This window comes from Prunus mume, linkage group LG6 (assembly GCF_029339155.1).
Source record: "Prunus mume cultivar Tortuosa linkage group LG6, ASM2933915v1, whole genome shotgun sequence".
Classification (NCBI taxonomy): domain Eukaryota; kingdom Viridiplantae; phylum Streptophyta; class Magnoliopsida; order Rosales; family Rosaceae; genus Prunus; species Prunus mume.
The window spans coordinates 9,500,915-9,519,285 of record NC_142703.1 but is presented as its reverse complement, the minus strand read 5'-3'; the positions used below and the strand labels follow the sequence as shown (position 1 = coordinate 9,519,285).

At 37.7% G+C, this 18,371-nt stretch overlaps 3 protein-coding genes across 4 annotated transcripts; 2 read left to right on the top strand and 1 right to left on the bottom strand.

The window, feature by feature from the left end:
* Positions 1 to 375: 375 nt before the first annotated feature.
* Positions 376 to 4,117, bottom strand: LOC103334472 (mitochondrial ATP-independent inner membrane protease subunit 2). The gene is made up of 6 exons (XM_008237451.2): positions 3,848 to 4,117; positions 2,682 to 2,854; positions 1,699 to 1,882; positions 906 to 1,012; positions 720 to 806; positions 376 to 625 (listed from the first exon to the last, which is right to left on the bottom strand). The coding sequence occupies exons 1-5, from the start codon at positions 3,917 to 3,919 to the stop codon at positions 725 to 727; spliced, it is 618 nt and encodes a 205-aa protein (XP_008235673.1). The 5' UTR covers positions 3,920 to 4,117; the 3' UTR covers positions 376 to 625; positions 720 to 724.
* Positions 4,118 to 6,191: 2,074 nt separating this feature from the next.
* On the top strand, positions 6,192 to 9,247 carry LOC103334474 (ENTH/VHS/GAT family protein). The gene is made up of 4 exons (XM_008237452.3): positions 6,192 to 6,418; positions 6,641 to 7,173; positions 7,548 to 7,823; positions 8,383 to 9,247. The coding sequence occupies exons 2-4, from the start codon at positions 6,688 to 6,690 to the stop codon at positions 8,818 to 8,820; spliced, it is 1,200 nt and encodes a 399-aa protein (XP_008235674.2). The 5' UTR covers positions 6,192 to 6,418; positions 6,641 to 6,687; the 3' UTR covers positions 8,821 to 9,247.
* A 352-nt stretch (positions 9,248 to 9,599) lies between these two features.
* TTN8 (Structural maintenance of chromosomes (SMC) family protein) lies at positions 9,600 to 18,329 on the top strand. 2 transcript variants are annotated; one of them, XM_089053975.1, is made up of 18 exons: positions 9,600 to 10,484; positions 10,964 to 11,200; positions 11,641 to 11,874; positions 12,343 to 12,581; positions 12,871 to 13,137; positions 13,239 to 13,509; positions 13,783 to 13,909; positions 14,406 to 14,513; positions 14,616 to 14,723; positions 14,810 to 14,949; positions 15,537 to 15,626; positions 15,740 to 15,948; positions 16,212 to 16,381; positions 16,560 to 16,669; positions 16,758 to 17,137; positions 17,379 to 17,630; positions 17,748 to 17,975; positions 18,068 to 18,329. In XM_089053975.1, exons 1-18 carry the CDS (start codon positions 10,047 to 10,049, stop codon positions 18,114 to 18,116), a joined length of 3,657 nt encoding a protein of 1,218 aa, XP_088910101.1. In that variant the 5' UTR covers positions 9,600 to 10,046; the 3' UTR covers positions 18,117 to 18,329. The 2 variants fall into 2 exon arrangements, with proteins under 2 accessions (XP_088910101.1, XP_088910102.1); XM_089053976.1 differs by lacking the exon at positions 10,964 to 11,200.
* Positions 18,330 to 18,371: the final 42 nt, after the last annotated feature.

Genomic DNA, 18,371 nt, shown 5'->3' with positions numbered 1-18,371 from the left:
TGATCATCAACAGCACAAAAAAGTTCTAGTAAATTATCATATTACGATTTTTCAAGCTACTGATGCAAGCAACATGTTGCTTCAGAGACGACGGTTTAGTGCGGTGAAGGTATGCGAAGCTCATTTTTATGATAAGTAAATTGGAAGTTGGAAGCATCATGCTGAAATACAAGGCAACAGAGCAGGTTTGCAATTGCATGACATCTCCCAACCTCAAAAACCTGACATAAAAACTTGGTCTCTGTACTATGACAGTTTCTTTCAATTCGCTCTGTGTTGCAGCGAAAATAGAGCATGAATGGCACTTTTAGAAACATTAGGGTCAAGCAACCTCATACAATGCATGAAACTAAAGACATGCCAAGGATTCAAATATAAGTCCAAAAACTTGACAACATCTGGATTTCTTCTTTTCTTGGGTAGTTTTTTGGAGTACAGTGCTCTTCTAAACTTATCAAAACAAAAATACCGTTCTGAACTCAAGTTCCTTACAGGTCGCTTCATATTCTTCAGCAAAAACAGAAGGCACCATTACTGAAGTATGGGTACCTGAACAGCCACCGTAAACGTACAACCATCCCATGACTCAAGAACTTGAAATTCCATCTTTATTTTTCTTCTTGTACTTGAAACAGGGAGAAGAAAAGAAAGAAAAAAAATTGAGAAATTGGGAGGAACATAGTTACAACCAAATGAGTCATTGCTTTATAAGGGCATACTTCAGTCAGGCTTTGTGATTTTTTGCCATCTCATCGACATCCAATTCAACTTGCAGCACTGGTGTATCCTTTCGCATGCTGGAATGACTGGACAAAGAACATAAGAAACACAAATATTAATCACTACAGAACTTCTCCTCGTATATAACAAAGATGAGTTAAGCAGTTTCAGTTTGAGTAACTCGCCTGTTCTGCACAGGGCCATGATCCACAGCTGTTCGTAGGCAATATATGACTCTGCCAACTATGTCTGTCATGGAAACCGGCCCAAATTTCCGACTGTCATTGGCTTCCTGCCAGAAATATGAATGAAGGTTTATCCATTTGTGCCCAAATATTCAAGTGATGCAAAATGGAAAATGCCATTGTTGATCGTAGCCATTGAGTGCATATCTCAAAGTTAAAATATATCAAACAATGAATGGTAAGTTACTCCAAATTCTAAACAAGAGATTATGGAACTATAAGGCATATAAACAAGAGATTATGGAACTATAACTGATTATTTGATGTATGTCTCGCATGTTTATGACTAGGTAATTGTGATATATCCATCTTTAATTAGTACAACATATTCAAGTAATCATTGGATACGCTTATTTTTACCCATGTACAAATAATGTCTTTTATTTCCAGTAGTTTTCTATATCCTGATACTATTTCGCCATTTCCATAATATTTCTTAAAGCTTTCTAATTTGTATTGCTTAACTTTAGCTCATGACAGAGTATTATTAAGGATTTGATAGATGTTACCACCCACTAGACTGCGATAAAAATTACCCGCAACCTACGGAGCATTACATATTAATGTAAAGATGGCAGTACACTTGGCCGCTGTGCTATGGCTAATTCCAAATAATAAAACATAAAAAAGAAAATGTGGATAGACTCATAAAGTAACTGTGTAGTAACCCAGCAAATATATTTGATACATTTGTCTGAACATAATTATCAAACTTTCCAAATATTGCATGTACCTTGGGCTTCAAACTTTCATTATCAGCCAACACCCAGCATTCATCCTTTTCAAGAACAAAAGGCTCATCCTTTTCATCAGTAGACAACATTTCATACCCTTCAATTGCAGCCAATCTTCTCACCAGATAGTTATCTGCCTTCTCAGGGTCCTTCAAGACCACTACATCCCCAACAAAAACACGCCTGTCAGATAAATACGAGGATGTCAATTGAGCTGTTAGGGAACCATAACATCACATAAATCAATATGAAAAGGAATATGAAAACGTTTCTCATAGAGGTATCAATGTCTGTAAATAAATAACAAAGGTAACGATTAAACTGGAAGGATCTCTGCTCAGTGTCTTTGGGAGTACACAAGATGATTAAGCACCATAAAGCTTACAACCAAAACCATTTGAGAGTTTAAAGCACATGTTGAATAAAAGCTTTTGAGATAATACAGGCACATGGGTCTGCTTTTTAACAATATATAGAGAGACTCAATGAGAGCAAACAAGTCATGATCATACATATTCATATGCATCAAGTTCAATTTTTGTGTATCCCTGGAAAAAGATGGCACTGCCAACCCAAAATGGTTCACAAAGCGGTTTATGACCAACTGAAGTCAAAGTGGACAGTCATTTCCTAAACTGCACCTAAATTGAAAAGGATATAAATGTTAAAGAAAAATGCCCTAACTGCTCAAGTAATCCATACTATCCCCAAGTTTCTGAAGGCATTTTTGAAATCATGTCCACATATTAAACCCACTACCATTTGCAGTCCCTCATAAGAAGCTAAGCTTGGGTCAACAACTCAACAACACTTTTGTTATTTAAGATGCACAATGAAACATCTAAGATCATTATATGAAAATTCTAAACTGGTCCTGAGAGTAACTTTTGGAAGAATAATATTTACACTCAAGAACAAAAACTCACAGAAAGAGGAAATCTAACTCGCAAAAAGAAGAGAGGACGTCTAAAATGATAACTACCTTGGGTCTGCAGCTGGTATCTTCCGGACAAGAAGAGTACCCCCTTGCGCACCTATACTAGGGGCCATCTCCTCTCCTTTATTCCAATGCAAGTACGTTAACTTTCCCTGAAATAGATTTTTCCAAACGGCATCACCTAGTTCTTTGTCCGTGATTTGACCTCTTTGATAGTTCTGCATCACATGCAAATTTCTGTCATAAAAACTTAAGGAACAAGAAAAAAGAAAACTCATTTATACAGTTTTCACTGACTTAACCATAACCTGGGTGAATGGAAAGCATAAAAAGTACCATTACGATTGCAGGAGAACAGGAAGGAAACTAAACGTTATTTGACCATATAAGCCATCAGATGAGCTAGCCAATTCTGCTACTAAATAGTAACACCGACTAACGAAAGGATTGCTTATATTACATATCTGGCTCGCAACAAGTTACACATGAAAAACTTTGAGGGAGACAAATGGATCCCCAGTTTCACCTTGAGCTTTAACTTTCAAGAGAGACACAACAAAAGTGCAGCTACCACGTATCTCATGTTTTGAGTACTAATTGTTAGCATATAGTGTTCCTAATTGTTAGCATAGCTACAAAACTAACTTTAGCTTCTCCTATTTTGATAAATCAGTAAACAAAAGTAGTGAAAATTACTGATTATCCCTTGGTGATCCTTCTCCAGCTTTTTGAACGCCTTAAGAAATGCCAAACGTATCAATTTTCAAGCTGAACTAAGCATGTCAAAAAATGCATTTTCGAAACTACCACTAATCCAACACACACTCTCTGACCCATATAGCAATATAACACGAGAAATATTTATACAACACCAATTCCTAAGGAAACAACATTGAAACTGAGAACAAATATATAACAACGGCATTGAGAATACCCATGAAATTACTAAGAAAATGAAACAACCAAACCCTTATCTACGGCAACATTTCAACACAAAGAAAACACCATCAAATCACATAATATGATTCTCAAAAATCCCATGAGGCCCATTATTTCCCAAAACACAAAATCCCCAATACCAAAGCTCACAGCTTTAACCTTTTCATCGCAGCAATCCAAAAACCAAAACCCATAAGCGGAAAAATCAAAGCAAAAATGACAATATCGGCAAATGGGTAAGAGTGATAATGGAGCTGAGAAAAGGGAAGGACCTTCCAGCTGATAGTGGCCGAGTATTCGAGCTTGTGGGCTATGTACCGGAACCAGGTTGGGAGGGAAACCATCGCAAAAGAGACCCCCTGCGGTCTGCAGCTTAACTTCTTGTCGTCGGTTGTGGTACAATATATGTGCAAGCTGCAATTTTGGGCATTTCCCTTTGCTTTTCTTAAACCCCTATAAATTTCTCCTTTATTATTTTGCTTTCGTGGGCTTTCGCAAATCGCAATTTTTAACGATGATGTAGTGATACATTGGTGTTGAATGTTTGATCACAATGCTCTGATGATATTGTAGCGATAGGAAACGACATGTAGTTTGCACACTGATATATTGCACGACATGCCGTTCACAAATCCTAGAGAGACCATTATCACAAGGTGCAATTTTGATGGGTTAATGATTTATAAAGCATGACTTGAAAAATTACTACCCAAAATAAATTTGAATTAAGCTCGAATTGATGGTCCTTGTCACTTGAGAAATCTTCATCCAATCTCAAACCTACACACTTTGAATTTTAATTACTCGTTGAGATTAAAAACTAAACCATAGTTACATTAAAATAATGTGTACTGCTCTTAACGTAAATATTACATATATAAATATGTTAGGTCTTGGAAAATATTATTTTTATTTTATACACAAACGATATGCTACTTTAATCTAATTTAAAATATGGGGAGGGGGATTTGAACTTGAGGGGGATTCGAACTTGGGTGCTCAGTGAAGAGCACATCTGTTTTAGCCAATTTGGCCAAATTATGAGGGAAAACAAACTGAAGTTATGTTTTTTTTTTTTTTGGTTCTAAGGGAGACGAAAGTCAATAACAAACTACATAAACAAACTTTTGGGTCTACCAACCTCACTCAAATCCTCCAGTAGATAATGTCCAACCCTTCAGGCACACCCTCCCAAATCTAGTTTTGAGCTTAGAGGCAATTTTCTTCTCTATATTTATGAGAAATATTGCAGTCTTTGGACCTAAGCATCTTATGGTAGCTAGTCACCAAACTATAGAATGGATGCTCTTCCTCTAACTCTAAAGAAAGCATTTGCATAGCAATTTGAGAATCATATTCAATATCAAGTGGGAACCATTCCATGTGGCATGCCAAAACAATTTCATGGTAAAGAGCCCATAATTCAGTTTGCAGAACTTGCCTAAAGCCCATGTTTGCAGATAAGCCATCAAGCCAAGCACCAGAGTAATCTCTGACAACTCTCCTAGCTCCAATGGCACCATCCTCAGATCTACAACCATTAGTGTTTAATTTGTATCTGCCCTCCAAAGAAGGTTGCCATCTCACCAAGATATGTTGCTTGCTAGGCTTAAAAGCCTTCACCTTAATTGTATCTTTACACTATGTCAGATCTTTAAATTATGTAATTTGGTTAAACTTGTGGGTTGAGTTCTTTTTTTTGGTCGATAATGGGTTGAGTTCATGCACCACTAATTGAACCTACATTTTGAATTCAACCTTATCATGGGTTCGAACAATCATTTGCGGATTAAGTTTGTTTTGGTTGATCATGTATTCATAAGTTGAAATTTGATTGAACATATATAATAGTCTCGGTTCACATCGTTTAGAGTATCTAGCTTATTCAATAAGTTCAGGATGCTCAAATAGGTGAGTCACATCATAAAAATTCAATTCAACATCCTTGTCAAACTCAATCATCAAAGTTGCAACATCTTTCTCTCCCTTAAAGACTGGTAAATTGACATTGCCTCTTCAAAATATTTAATTTTATTTTGAAAAAACAAAACCTACTTGAAAATGTTAAAAACATGCACTTTATTATTTTCATATAATAAATACATAGACATTTTTCACATGTTTTCATACATTTCATAATTTTCCATGATATTCCATTAGAATTGAAAAATCTGTTTAAGCAAAAATTATTAAAGTAATAAATAAAAAATTTTAAATTATCATATAGGTTAACAAACTTTAATTTAAATAATTTAGTTTGTTACTACTATTAAAGATGCTCTTAACCTATCAAATTACTCGATTAATTATTCGACTTATATATTTCACGTGATGAGAGAACACATATAAACAAAATTGCATACAACTAATTGCAATTTGCATGCAACAAAAATTCGTCGAGAGGAGCGAGTCATCTCTAATGCGATTCAGGCGAAGATATATCCAAATATATATATATATATATTATTTTTTTGTTGGTTCTTTTGGGGGGTCAAAGCTTGTATCCACAATCCAAGTTCAAACTGCCTTGACACCAAAAACAAAAGCCACGTGGCAAAATAACCCACCAAAATCCACGAGGCCGCGAACCAAAAGGAGTGAAAAAATCCCTGTTTTGATTATTCTAGTTGCGCCACGCATTATCTTTGTTTTCAGTTTTGACCATCTCTATCTCTCTCTCTCTCTCTCTCTCTCTCTCTCTCTCTCCCTCAAAGGTCAGAGCTTTAAGCTCAAGGCCAATTCACCTCAAAAAGCCTACGATTCTCTTTCTCGAAGCCTCACGCTCTACGCAGACCCTGCAACTTTCACAGTTTCATTCTCCGCCAGCCCCAACTTCACAATAGGTTTGCCAGATTTTTCAGCTGCTCATCAATTTCATTGATCTGTTTTGTTTTCGCGTTTATTATGGATCAATCAGCAGCCAAATACATATGTTTTGGAATTTGATATATATTTTTATATGCAGCTACAATTTATTCCATGTTTACTGTTCAATTGCTTCAATTATGAGTTATAATGAGACTGAAAATACTGTACTGTTTTATGTATTTATTTGTTGAAATTAGGTGTGTAAATTTGTATTTATCCAAACTTGAAGAGACTGATAAGCATAATGGACAAGTTGAATCTAGCTCAATTGGGTGAGAGGTTAAAGATAGGTGGAGCTCAAATGGGTCGAATGGTTAGTGGTAAAGTGAAGGAAATTCTGCAAACCCCGACCCCCGAATCGAAGATGATCGATGAGGCCACATTGGAGACCTTGGAGGAGCCAAATTGGGGTATGAATTTGAGGATATGTGCAATGATCAATAGTGAAGAGTTTAGTGGGTCCGAAGTCGTTAGGGCCATAAAGAAGAAGATTTCGGGCAAGAATGTGGTGAGCCAGAGGTTGAGTCTTGACTTGTTGGAGACTTGTGCTATGAATTGCGAGAAGGTGTTCTCCGAGGTTGCGTCGGAGAAGGTGTTGGATGAGATGCTTAGGATGATTGAGAATCCACAAACAGATGCTGAAAATAGACAAAGGGCTATGCAATTGATTAGGGCTTGGGGAGAGTCTGAGGAGCTTGCATATCTACCTGTATTTCGTCAAACTTACATGGTGAGCCCTCTTTATATCTGATATAAAGCATTTAATCATGTGTTTTAATCATGCGTTTCGAACTTGCATCTGTTTGAGCATTTGATCTATCTAACTTTTTTCTACTGAAAAAAAGAAGAGAGTTTTTCTTAAGTTTTATTTGGCCCTTGAGTATTCTTTAGTAATCCTCTAAGGTTTTAAACCAGAAGCTGTTGTGTAGTCCAGTTACAAATTTTCCAGTCATGTTCAAGTTCAACTGCCTTGCCCATTCAGCTGTTAATTTTGGCCTGCCCGGATGTGTTGACTGGGGTACCTTGTTTTGTGTTTTTAGCAATGCTGGTTTTCATGCATTTAAGAGACTCTGATATCCAACTTCTTTTCTGGGTGTTATGCAGAGCTTGAGAGAAAGAAGCACCAATCCTTTAGCACAAGAAGGGACTTCACCCACGATGCAGTCTACCTTGGAATCATATGTTCATGAGCCGCTGTCTCCCCCTGAAAGATACCCTGTACCTGACACAGGATTGCATGGAGCAAATCATAATGATTTCGCCTTTAATTATCAAAGCCTAGCAGTTGAAGAAAAAAAGGAGGTTCTTGTTGTAGCTCGCAATAGCCTTGAACTGCTGTCTAGTATTTTAAATACTGAAACTGATCCGAAACCTTTGAAGGTATGTTTCTTACTTCTTATCGGAGAGCAATACTACATCTGAATTTTATAATTTTTGTCCAAAACTCTTGAAGTTGAGCATATTCCTGTTGATTTATTAATCTTGCTGGAATCAATTCTTCCTCAAGTTACAAGTACAACTAAGTGCATCACTTCCTTAACAGATGCCATATTTCTATTCTTAAGCATCCACGTATCACCTTGTATTCACTCTGTAATACTTTGATACAATTATTTGATGAACTACAATATGCATGTGTATTATAAACGAACAACTAACCTCTTTCTAATATATAAAGAATATAGAAATGTTTTGGGACCTAGGGTACAGAATTTTCCATGTTCCATGACTCACGACTGTGGGTGTGTTTGTGCGCGAGCGTACAAGTACGTGGCTGTTTGTGCATCTTCCTTTCCTTTATGATTATATAGATGCGCAATAATAGTTCATCTAGGAAGCATTTGACTTTTTACTATAACTTTTGTTCTTTCACTTTTTACCTAATCCCAAGGTCAGCTTGTAAGCAGAAGACATTTAAGCTAATGGAGTTTGACTGCAGGAAGAACTAACCCTGAACATGCTGGACAAGTGCAAGGAGTCTCAGCCTGTTATTAAGAGGATTATAGAAACCACTACTGATGACGAAGGGATGCTCTTTGAGGCTCTATTTCTTCACGAAGAACTTCAACAAGTCATTTCCAGGTATGAAGACTTGGAAGGTTCTCAAAAGTCTGGAGTCCAACAGCTTGAAAACCCTGAAACCACCAACCATGACGGGGTGAAAGCTGTTCAAAATCCTGGAGAACTGCCCGGAAACTCTAACACCACTGCTCGTGAGGATTTAGAAGACACCCAAAAACCTGGTGGAAAACTGCCCGAAAATTCCATTGCTTCTGAAGGCAGTTCATCTGCTCCTGTAGGAACCAATACTGAAACCAAAATAGTGGATTCTCCAAAGGAAGACCCCAAGTCCAGCAGTGAAAAAGTCGGTGAATGAAGGAAAAGTGGTGTATCCAATCGAGCTCGGTACATTTGGCAGTATGCCAGCTTTGTCGATGCCTGTGTTTTCATGGCTGCGCTGCATTCACGCTGATGACTTTTTATTAGCAGACTAATACTAGTTGATTAGGAGTGTATTCCTTTTCCCTTCATTATGGTTGACGTAATTAATCGTTTCTGTAAACATGCTAGTATCTTTGTTAAGCATAGATTGCGGACTTTCGGTGGGGACATAGTTGTTTGTGGAAGCTGTCTCCAAGCTCGATGCCCCTAAACCAGCCCATTATATCTCTATGTGCTCATCCATGCAAAGCCTTTTTCTTTTCCTATTTTTCTTGTTTGATGAACTGCTTATTTGCCACTCTTGTCAATTCTCCTAGCACGTTCAATAAAAAGATATCAATGTGTTCTTGTTGTGGCGTCTATATCAGTGAAAGAAATGGATCTGGTTTTTTTTCTCTTCACAATGTTAAAAATGTATCAAATGCAAGAGCGGTTTGGGTGAGGCGGTCTGACCACATCAGTCTTACAATCCTTTCATAAATAGTATGAACCCTTAAATTTTGGAGTAAGATGGGTGTGGAATAGACCCCAGGGATGACTACATCTTGGGTGAGCCTCTTATAAATAGTATGAACCCCTAAATTAGGAGTAAGATGGGTGTGGAATGGGATGGGTGTGGAATGGGACCCCAGGGATGACTTCGGGTGATGTGGTCCGACTGCATCACCCTCTTCCTCCCCAAATTTTAATTTCCCTTTACCGTTGATTAAAAAGATGGAGAAATTTGATGCAAGAAAGTCAACAGAAGGGGTGAAACTGCAAATACTAGAGTCTTCGCATTATAAATACCAAAAAAGTAGTGAGAATGGATGCAAATACGCAACGCAGTGTCCATAAGCGTTTAATGAAGCGAAGTGAAAATGTTAATGTGCAGTAGGACTTGGTGCTCTTCGGGTATGGTCATTGGTTGGTAACACACTAATAATTCTGCAAATTCTCCCTCTCCCGCCAATTCCCTCAAATCCCCAAAACCTCCTTTTTTCCCCTTCAATTTCCCTCCACTTTCCCGGAAAATCGACCTTCCATGTTCCGTGGAAATCTCACCCAGCTTCTGCATCTCTACTCTCTACTCGTTTCCCCTTCAACCCTAGCTTCAAATTTCATAATCAAGCCCTAATTTTCCACATTTTTGAAGTAAACCCTAATTTAGTTCGACCAGCCATGCCGTCCCTGGTCTCCCAGGGCAAAATCCTCCGGTTGGAGCTCGAGAACTTCAAGTCCTACAAGGGCTTCCAAACAATCGGCCCCTTCTATGACTTCACGGCGATCATTGGGCCCAACGGAGCCGGTAAATCCAACCTCATGGACGCTATAAGCTTCGTGCTCGGCGTACGGACGGGCCACCTCCGTGGGGCCCAGTTGAAGGACCTGATCTATGCCTTCGACGACAAGGAGAAGGACCAGAAAGGCCGCAGGGCCTATGTTCGCTTGGTTTACCAGCTAGCAAATGGGTCGGAGCTTCAGTTCACGCGGTCCATTACCGGCTCCGCCGGCAGCGAGTACCGAGTTGATGGGGCGTCTGTGTCGTGGGAAGAATACAATGCTAAGCTCAGGTCCCTTGGAATTCTTGTCAAGGCCCGCAATTTCCTCGTCTTTCAGGTCAATTTCAAAGACCAGATACATTTGAATTTCACAGTGTCTGATATGTAATGTGAGCTTAGGGTATTTATGTTGTCTGTTCAATCTAATTTGGTTCTTCTTTCTTCTATTTTCTGTTGGCTATTTTTTTGGGGGTTGTTTTGAAAGCTGAGAATTTGGAGGAAAATAAGGAGAGACGGGAAAAATCAATACCATTTATTTGCAACGCCCTTCGTTAGTTGAGAAATGGAAACTAATGTATTAAAAAATTATTCAAATGTATGAGACTCCATGTAGACTTCATTTTTAAAATTAAAGAAGTTATTGGACATTGCCTAACGGGTAGCTAACTGTGAAAGGAAGTTTTTAAGCGTGTTCCACTATTTTTCATTAAGGTTTCAAATATTCTAAGACTATTTCAGCTTGCACGGCGGCTTTGATATTTGCAAAGCATGGAAGTTAGGGGTGACTTCTAACGACCAATTATCTCTCTCTTTTAGGGTGATGTGGAGTCCATTGCTTCTAAAAATCCGAAGGAACTCACTGCACTTCTTGAGCAGATCTCTGGGTCTGATGACCTCAAGAGAGACTATGAAAAATATGAAGAAGAAAAAGCCGTAGCTGAAGAAAAATCAGCTCTTGTTTATCAGAGAAAAAGAACAATAGTGTTGGAGAGGAAGCAAAAGAAAGAGCAAAAGGAAGAAGCTGAGAAAAACCTCCGCTTGCAAGATCAATTGGTGCGCATCTCAAGGTTTTTTTGGCTTGTTTCATACATATGCACGTGTGCTGCTTATTTGTGTATACATGAATGTGTACATGGGTTACACATGTCTGCGCTCACCCAGGCATATGCATGTTATGTATTAATATCTTATATCTCCTAGTTTCAGAGATTGCAAAGAGTATGTTCTCCTCTCTCTTTTACTAGCACACACTGACTTATCTGTCTTGTGTGCACGTGTTAGTGTGCATACACCCACACATGTAAAATAAATCCAATATAGGCTAGGTGAGAAGTGCCTGAATATCTCAAACTTTTCTCCATGCAGAATTTTAGTGAAGTTTGTTTCTTGTACAAGCTCAACAGCTTTATGTGTTTTTCTTTGAATCTCTTGTCTCATAATTTCTAAGATTTGTCTTATGCTAATTATGTGATCACATCTATTCTTTCTTGCAGAAATCATTGAAGAGAGAACATTCTTTATGGCAGTTGTTCAACATAGAAAAAGATATTACAAAAATGACTGAGGAGCTTGAAGCTGAAAAGAGAAGCCGTGAAGAAGTTATGCAAGAACTAGTTGAGTTCCAGCAAGAAGCAAGCAAAAAGAAGAAAGAACAAGCAAAATATCTGAAAGAGATTGCACAATGTGAAAAGAAGATTTCTGAGAGAAGTAATAAACTTGACAAAAGTGTGAGTTTCTTGGCTTCAGTGGGAGATAGAAAATTCACATGAGATCTGTGTCCATTAACATGAATTTGACTTTAGCATATGGAGCTGAATAGGGCTCTCGTGGACCTTTAAACAAAACTGAGACTTAAGAATGGTAATGACCAAATAGGTCATAGTGGTTGAACCGGGGACCTTAACCTCATGCAGAAAACCAGTTTAGTGAAACCTAAATACCCAGTATGAATGTAATTGGCTATTTGTCACACTGCGGCATATAGATGTGCGGTCAGTGTTAGATCGCCTGCATGTACTATATTTATATGTTGGCGAAATGCAGGTAATCCTGGGATATTTGTGATATATCGCTAGTTTTGTTTCCATTTTAATATGTTGACTTTTACATTTCTGTTATTGCATCAGTATCCTCTCCATACTCAAGAAGACATATTTATGGATTATTTGATATAATTTTGTGTTTTTTGTTTGCAGCAACCAGAGCTTCTGAAACTGAAAGAGGAAATGTCTCGTATAAATGCAAAAATCAAGAAAAGTGAGAAGGAGCTTGCTAGGAAAGAACAAGAAAGGAGAAGACATAAAGAGGATGTAAAGGAGCTGCAGAAGGGCATACAGGATCTGACTGCAAAACTAGAGGATTTACATGAAAAAGCTCGAGACAGTGGGGATAAATTGAAGTTAGATGATACTGAATTAAGGGAATATTTTCGAATGTAAGTGTTTGGTAATTCCTTGGTATATCTTATTGTGATGGTGGTGTTTGGTTTACTTTTATTCAGCTAAAATGCCTTGATCCAAATGGAATCCAAACTCAGTTTCCTTGGTGGTTGAACCCAAATTCCACGTTCTTTTTCAAGTTTGAGCCAAGGATTGAATTTTTGGTCCCGACTATCCTTTTCTTCATGGACTTGTTAAATTACCTTCACTTAACCATTGTGCTTTGCATATAAAGTTTAACTTCTTAATATTTTGTAAATTTTCATTGGAATGTTGATGTTACAGCAAGGAGGATGCTGGTATGAAAACTGCAAAGCTAAGAGATGAGAAAGAAGTTCTGGATAGGCAACAACATGCTGATCTTGAAGCTCAAAAGAATCTGGAAGAAAATCTTCAACAGTTGAGAAGTCGGTTGGGTGAACTGGAATCACAAGAGGAACAAATGCTAACAAGGCAGAGAAAAATTAAAGAAAATTCTACAAAACATAGGGATGAAGTTAAAAGTCTGAATAATGAACTGCATGCGATGCAAGAGAAACATTTACATGCCAGGTTATTTAGCTTGCTTGTATGCTTCTTTTACCAGACATTAAGATAAAATATACATTGAATTTTGTGTTTACTTTTATCTTTTCTTTTTGGTGCACACACAGACAAAAACATGAGAATCTGAAGTCAAAAATTGATGAAATAGAAAAGCAACTACGTGAATTGAAGGCTGACAGATATGAAAATGAGAGGGATTCCAGGTTGTCTCAGGCAGTCGAGACTCTCAAACGCCTGTTTCATGGTGTCCATGGCCGCATGACTGATCTCTGTAGGCCAACACAAAAGAAGTATAACCTTGCTGTTACTGTTGCTATGGGTAAATTTATGGATGCAGTTGTAGTTGAGGATGAACAAACGGGAAAGGAATGCATCAAGGTGCTATATGATCTCTGGGTTTTTTAATTGTCGTGTTTGTATACATTAGACTGTTGACATCAAGAATCAAAACATTGGTTTTGTACCTTTGTTTTTACAATTAACAATTTTTGTACTTAAAACTCACTGAGCAGAGACTGAGCAGAGTTGAAACATAAATATGAATGACCTTACATTCTATTACCATCCCATCACTATAAATTCTATTGGGGTTCTTTTAAGATCCACAGTAAAGAATGCAATGCTGTTACTGATCCATTTGCGTTCTTGCAGTATTTGAAAGAACAAAGGCTTCCTCCTCAGACATTCATACCTCTTCAGTCTGTCCGTGTAAAGCCAGTAATGGAGAGATTGCGCAACTTAAGTGGTACTGCGAAGCTGATATTTGATGTAGTCCAATATCCTTTATCAATGTTTGATTGCATAGAATTCCTGATTGCAAAACTTTATAATCCAGTCTTGTGGTTATGATCTTACAGTACAGTAGTCTGGGCATTTTGTATACTGTCAGTGTGCAGCGTGCTTGGCTGCTTGTATCAGTGTATGGAATGCTTCAGGTGCTGTCTGGTCATCTCATAATTCTCCCTACTCATGCTTTTATGTGCTCGTCTTTCTTCTTTCATCTTCAGCGATGTTTCCTTCATGTGATTCCCACTCCTCGTCCTCACTTATGCATGTATTCTGGTGACCATATTAAAGAGTAAAGCATCAAGTTGATCTGTTCATGAATCATGATTAGCTGCCGCAGTTTATGTCATGATAATCATACCATTTCATATTCTTTGATGTATGTTGCCTCTGTTCTTATATGTTTCCATTTGTAAGATTAAACTGTGAGTTTGTGCATGAAAATCTGAAAAAGCTGCTTTTAATTTGTGGACTTAACAACCACACATTTGATCCTGCCTTGGAGAAGGCAATTCTATTTGCGGTTGGCAACACTCTTGTTTGTGACGAACTTGATGAGGCTAAGCGTCTCAGCTGGACTGGCGAGAGGTTCAAAGGTAATTAGTTTATGTATTTGTAATTGTTCTCATATTCTGTGTTAGCAAGTCATGTTCATATTAATTTAAGTGTTACCTTTTTATCTTTCCAATGTAAATTAGTTGTAACTGTTGATGGAATTCTGCTTGCGAAATCCGGCACAATGACTGGTGGTACCAGTGGTGGAATGGAAGCAAGGTCAAATAAATGGGATGACAAAAAAGTTGAAGGTTGGTTTAGACTTTTCTGTTTTCTAAATTTTAATTTTAATTTTTGGGTTATTCTGGATGTGGCTTTAACTGCTTGCATTCTATAGGATTGAAGAAGAAGAAAGAACAGTTTGAGTCAGAGCTGGAAGAGCTTGGATCAATTAGAGAGATGCAGATAAAAGAGTCTGAGACAACTGGTAGAATTAGTGGACTTGAGAAGAAGATCCAGTATGCAGAGATTGAGAAGGTAACTTCAGGGAGTTCTCTTCCATTTTACAGATGAAGGTTTGCCTGAATGGTTTAAATTGTTAGTTTATAATTCTTTGGAGCTCTAAGTAAACTGTTAATAGGTATTTATGTGTGTATCAGTACCCACTTTCATATCTTGTTGTGGTCTCCCTGCTAGATTCCTGCTGCACTTTGCCTGAAATTCTGTTTAGGGGGTTAGCATAGAATTGTTTCATATAACATCCTGAAAATGGGTTTAGATTCTGGCATAACTTGAGTGGCATAGAAATTCTGTTGAAATCTTTACTTTCGATTTGTTGGTCTGGAGTAATGTGGTCCAGAGGCTGCAGGCTGAAAAGTTAGAACTGTTTCAACATGTGCTGTGGTCTATGTTTAACAAATTATATGATCTTAGATGTAGAGTGGTGGAAGTATGGCGTAGCCAGTTTCAAAAATCTGAAATAGTAAGGGTTTTTGTTTGTGGCTTTTGGGGTGGGAATGCCGTGCCTATATATTTGCACTACAAATTGACATTGGCATATCTTGATTTTGCCTTATACAATTATGCTTTGTGGCGGATTGACAAATAAGACAACTTTTTTGCAGAAAAGCATTAAGGACAAACTTGCAAACTTGGCACGGGAGAAGCAGAATATAAAAGAAGAGATCGATCGTAGCAGTCCTGAACTTCTGAAGGTCTTTTTATACTTTTTATATTTTTTTATTCTGATGATGAGACGCTTAATCTAGTTTATTGCATTATTTTATTTCAAACCTGTAGTTCCAGCAGTTTTAAATTTTGCTTGCAGTTAAAGCAAGCTGTAGATAAGCGGAGCAAAGAAATCAATAAGCTTGAGAAGAGGATAAATGAAATTGTTGACAGAATCTACAAAGATTTTAGTAAATCTGTTGGGGTGGCAAACATCCGTGAGTACGAGGAAAATCAACTCAAGGCTTCCCAATATATGGCTGACGAGAGGCTTAGTTTGAGTAGCCAGCTGTCAAAGTTGAAATACCAGTATGTTCTTGCATCCCCTTCCGTTTATCTCTCTGACAATACATGCAAAAATCAACAAAAATGTCAATTTAAACTCGTTCGAGTTTCATTTTCCTCATTTCATTTATCTTTCCAGAAACGAAACAGATTCATCCTCAAATTTTAAACTCAAAACAATCTGCTTTCTCCCTACTATGAGATGTTTGTGATGTACTAGTTGTATGGCAGCTGTGGTACTCGCGCAGATTATATGATGCAATACTTTTTTATTTGGTTGCTTTCAGATTAGAGTATGAGCAAAATCGGGACATGGAATCGCGGATTAAAGAACTTCAACATTCTATTAGTAATTTGCAAAAAGATTTAGAACGGGTTCAGAAGAAAGAGGCTGAAGCCAAGTCAGTGGCTGAAAAAGCTTCTGGTGAAATTCTTCGATGGAAGGAAGAAGTACAAGGTATGAAAATGGCTTGGCAGGTGCCATATTACTTACAGGGACATTAAATTTGAACTTTTATGCAATCAGCTTGAGGTTGAATTCTTAAGTTATTCAAACTGGTCAACAAGTCAATTTTTTCTTCACATTTTTTTTTAAAATTTTTAAAAACATTTATTTTGTCCTCCTATTCTTGCAGAATGGAAATCCAAGTCAGAAGGGTGTGAGAAGGAAATCCAGGAATGGAACAAGCGGGGTTCTACAGCTACAACAAGCGTATCCAAACTTAATCGACAGATAAATTCCAAGGTTGGAATTTAGTTTTATTTTCACCAATTGTGCCTACCTTGTTCTAGTTAAACTTAGAAGGCTTACATATGTTTTTCTCATGTTATAGGAGGCACAGATTGAGCAGCTGATGTCACGGAAGCAGGAAATAGTAGAAAAATGTGAACTAGAACAAATAAGCCTACCCATCATCTCAGATCCAATGGAGACTGAATCCTCCACAATGGGCCCAGTTTTTGATTTTAGTCAGTTAAATAGGTCTCAATTGCAGGATAGAAGGCCCTCTGAACGGGAGAAACTTGAGGTGGAATTTAAGCAAAAAATGGATGCCCTAACATCGGAAATCGAAAGAACAGCTCCAAATATGAAGGCCCTGGACCAATACGAGGCTTTAAAAGAAAAGGAAAGGGGTGTGACTGAAGAGTTTGAAGTGGCTAGAAAAGAAGAGAAAGAAAAAGCTGATCTGTTTAACTCAGTTAAGCAGAAGAGGTATTAATTGCTTCTACACTACTACCAGATCCTGTAACAAGTTATAATTCAGTTGATAAAAGATGATTGACACAGTATCCTATTTTCGTAACAGGCGTTTTCTTTGGGATAAAAACCAGAAAAAAGAATGATTTATTTTCTATTATTGAAAGCAAAAACTTTATATTCTCTTATGTTGCCTCCCTGCAACACCTACTGTCTTTTAATTCAGCTGGGGTGTTTTTTTTGGGGGTCAATGCAGGTACGAATTGTTTATGGATGCATTCAACCATATATCTAGTAATATTGATAAGATATACAAACAACTCACGAAGAGCAACACGCATCCACTGGGTGGAACGGCATATTTGAATTTAGAAAATGAAGATGATCCATTTTTACATGGCATCAAGTATACCGCTATGCCCCCAACAAAGCGCTTTCGTGATATGGAACAATTATCTGGTGGAGAAAAAACTGTTGCAGCATTGGCATTACTCTTTTCGATACACAGGTGTCTTTTAACTCTTAAAAAGTAGATAGAATTTTTTTTACCTTTAAGTTTAATAGTCACTATCACGCATGACTTGTACTAATGGTTTTTTTTTTTTCCTCTTGTGAATGGCTTCAGTTTTAGGCCTTCACCATTTTTCATACTGGATGAAGTCGATGCTGCACTAGATAACCTAAATGTTGCTAAGGTTGCTGGATTCATCCGTTCGAAGTCGCGTGAAGGAGCCAGGGAGAACCAGGATGATGATGGAGGCAGCGGTTTTCAGAGCATCGTAATATCTCTAAAAGATAGCTTCTATGACAAGGCTGATGCTTTAGTTGGGGTTTACAGGGACTGTGAAAGGAGGTGAGCTTCATGTTATAATAGGAGTATCTGTAGATTTTCATTATTCATTTCATATGGCTTAGTAATGCAATAACTGTGCTTGCTTAATGCAGCTGTTCGGAGACTCTGACATTTGACCTGACAAAATATCGGGAGTCATGATACGGCTACTACAGGCTTCAATGTTATGTAGATACAGATCATTTTGCTCACATTCTTGTAATCACTGTACATAAGACTAAGATTTGTGGCTGTTGGGATTGTTTTATTAGGCATGGGAATCAGCAGTTAGTTTCTTCTGTGTTAGGCATGTAAAAATCACTGCGTTGGGTTATGTTTTATTAAACGATATATTTCACAAAGCAATTAGCTCTCTCTCTCTCTCTCTCTCTCTCTCTCTCTCTCTCTCTCTCTCTC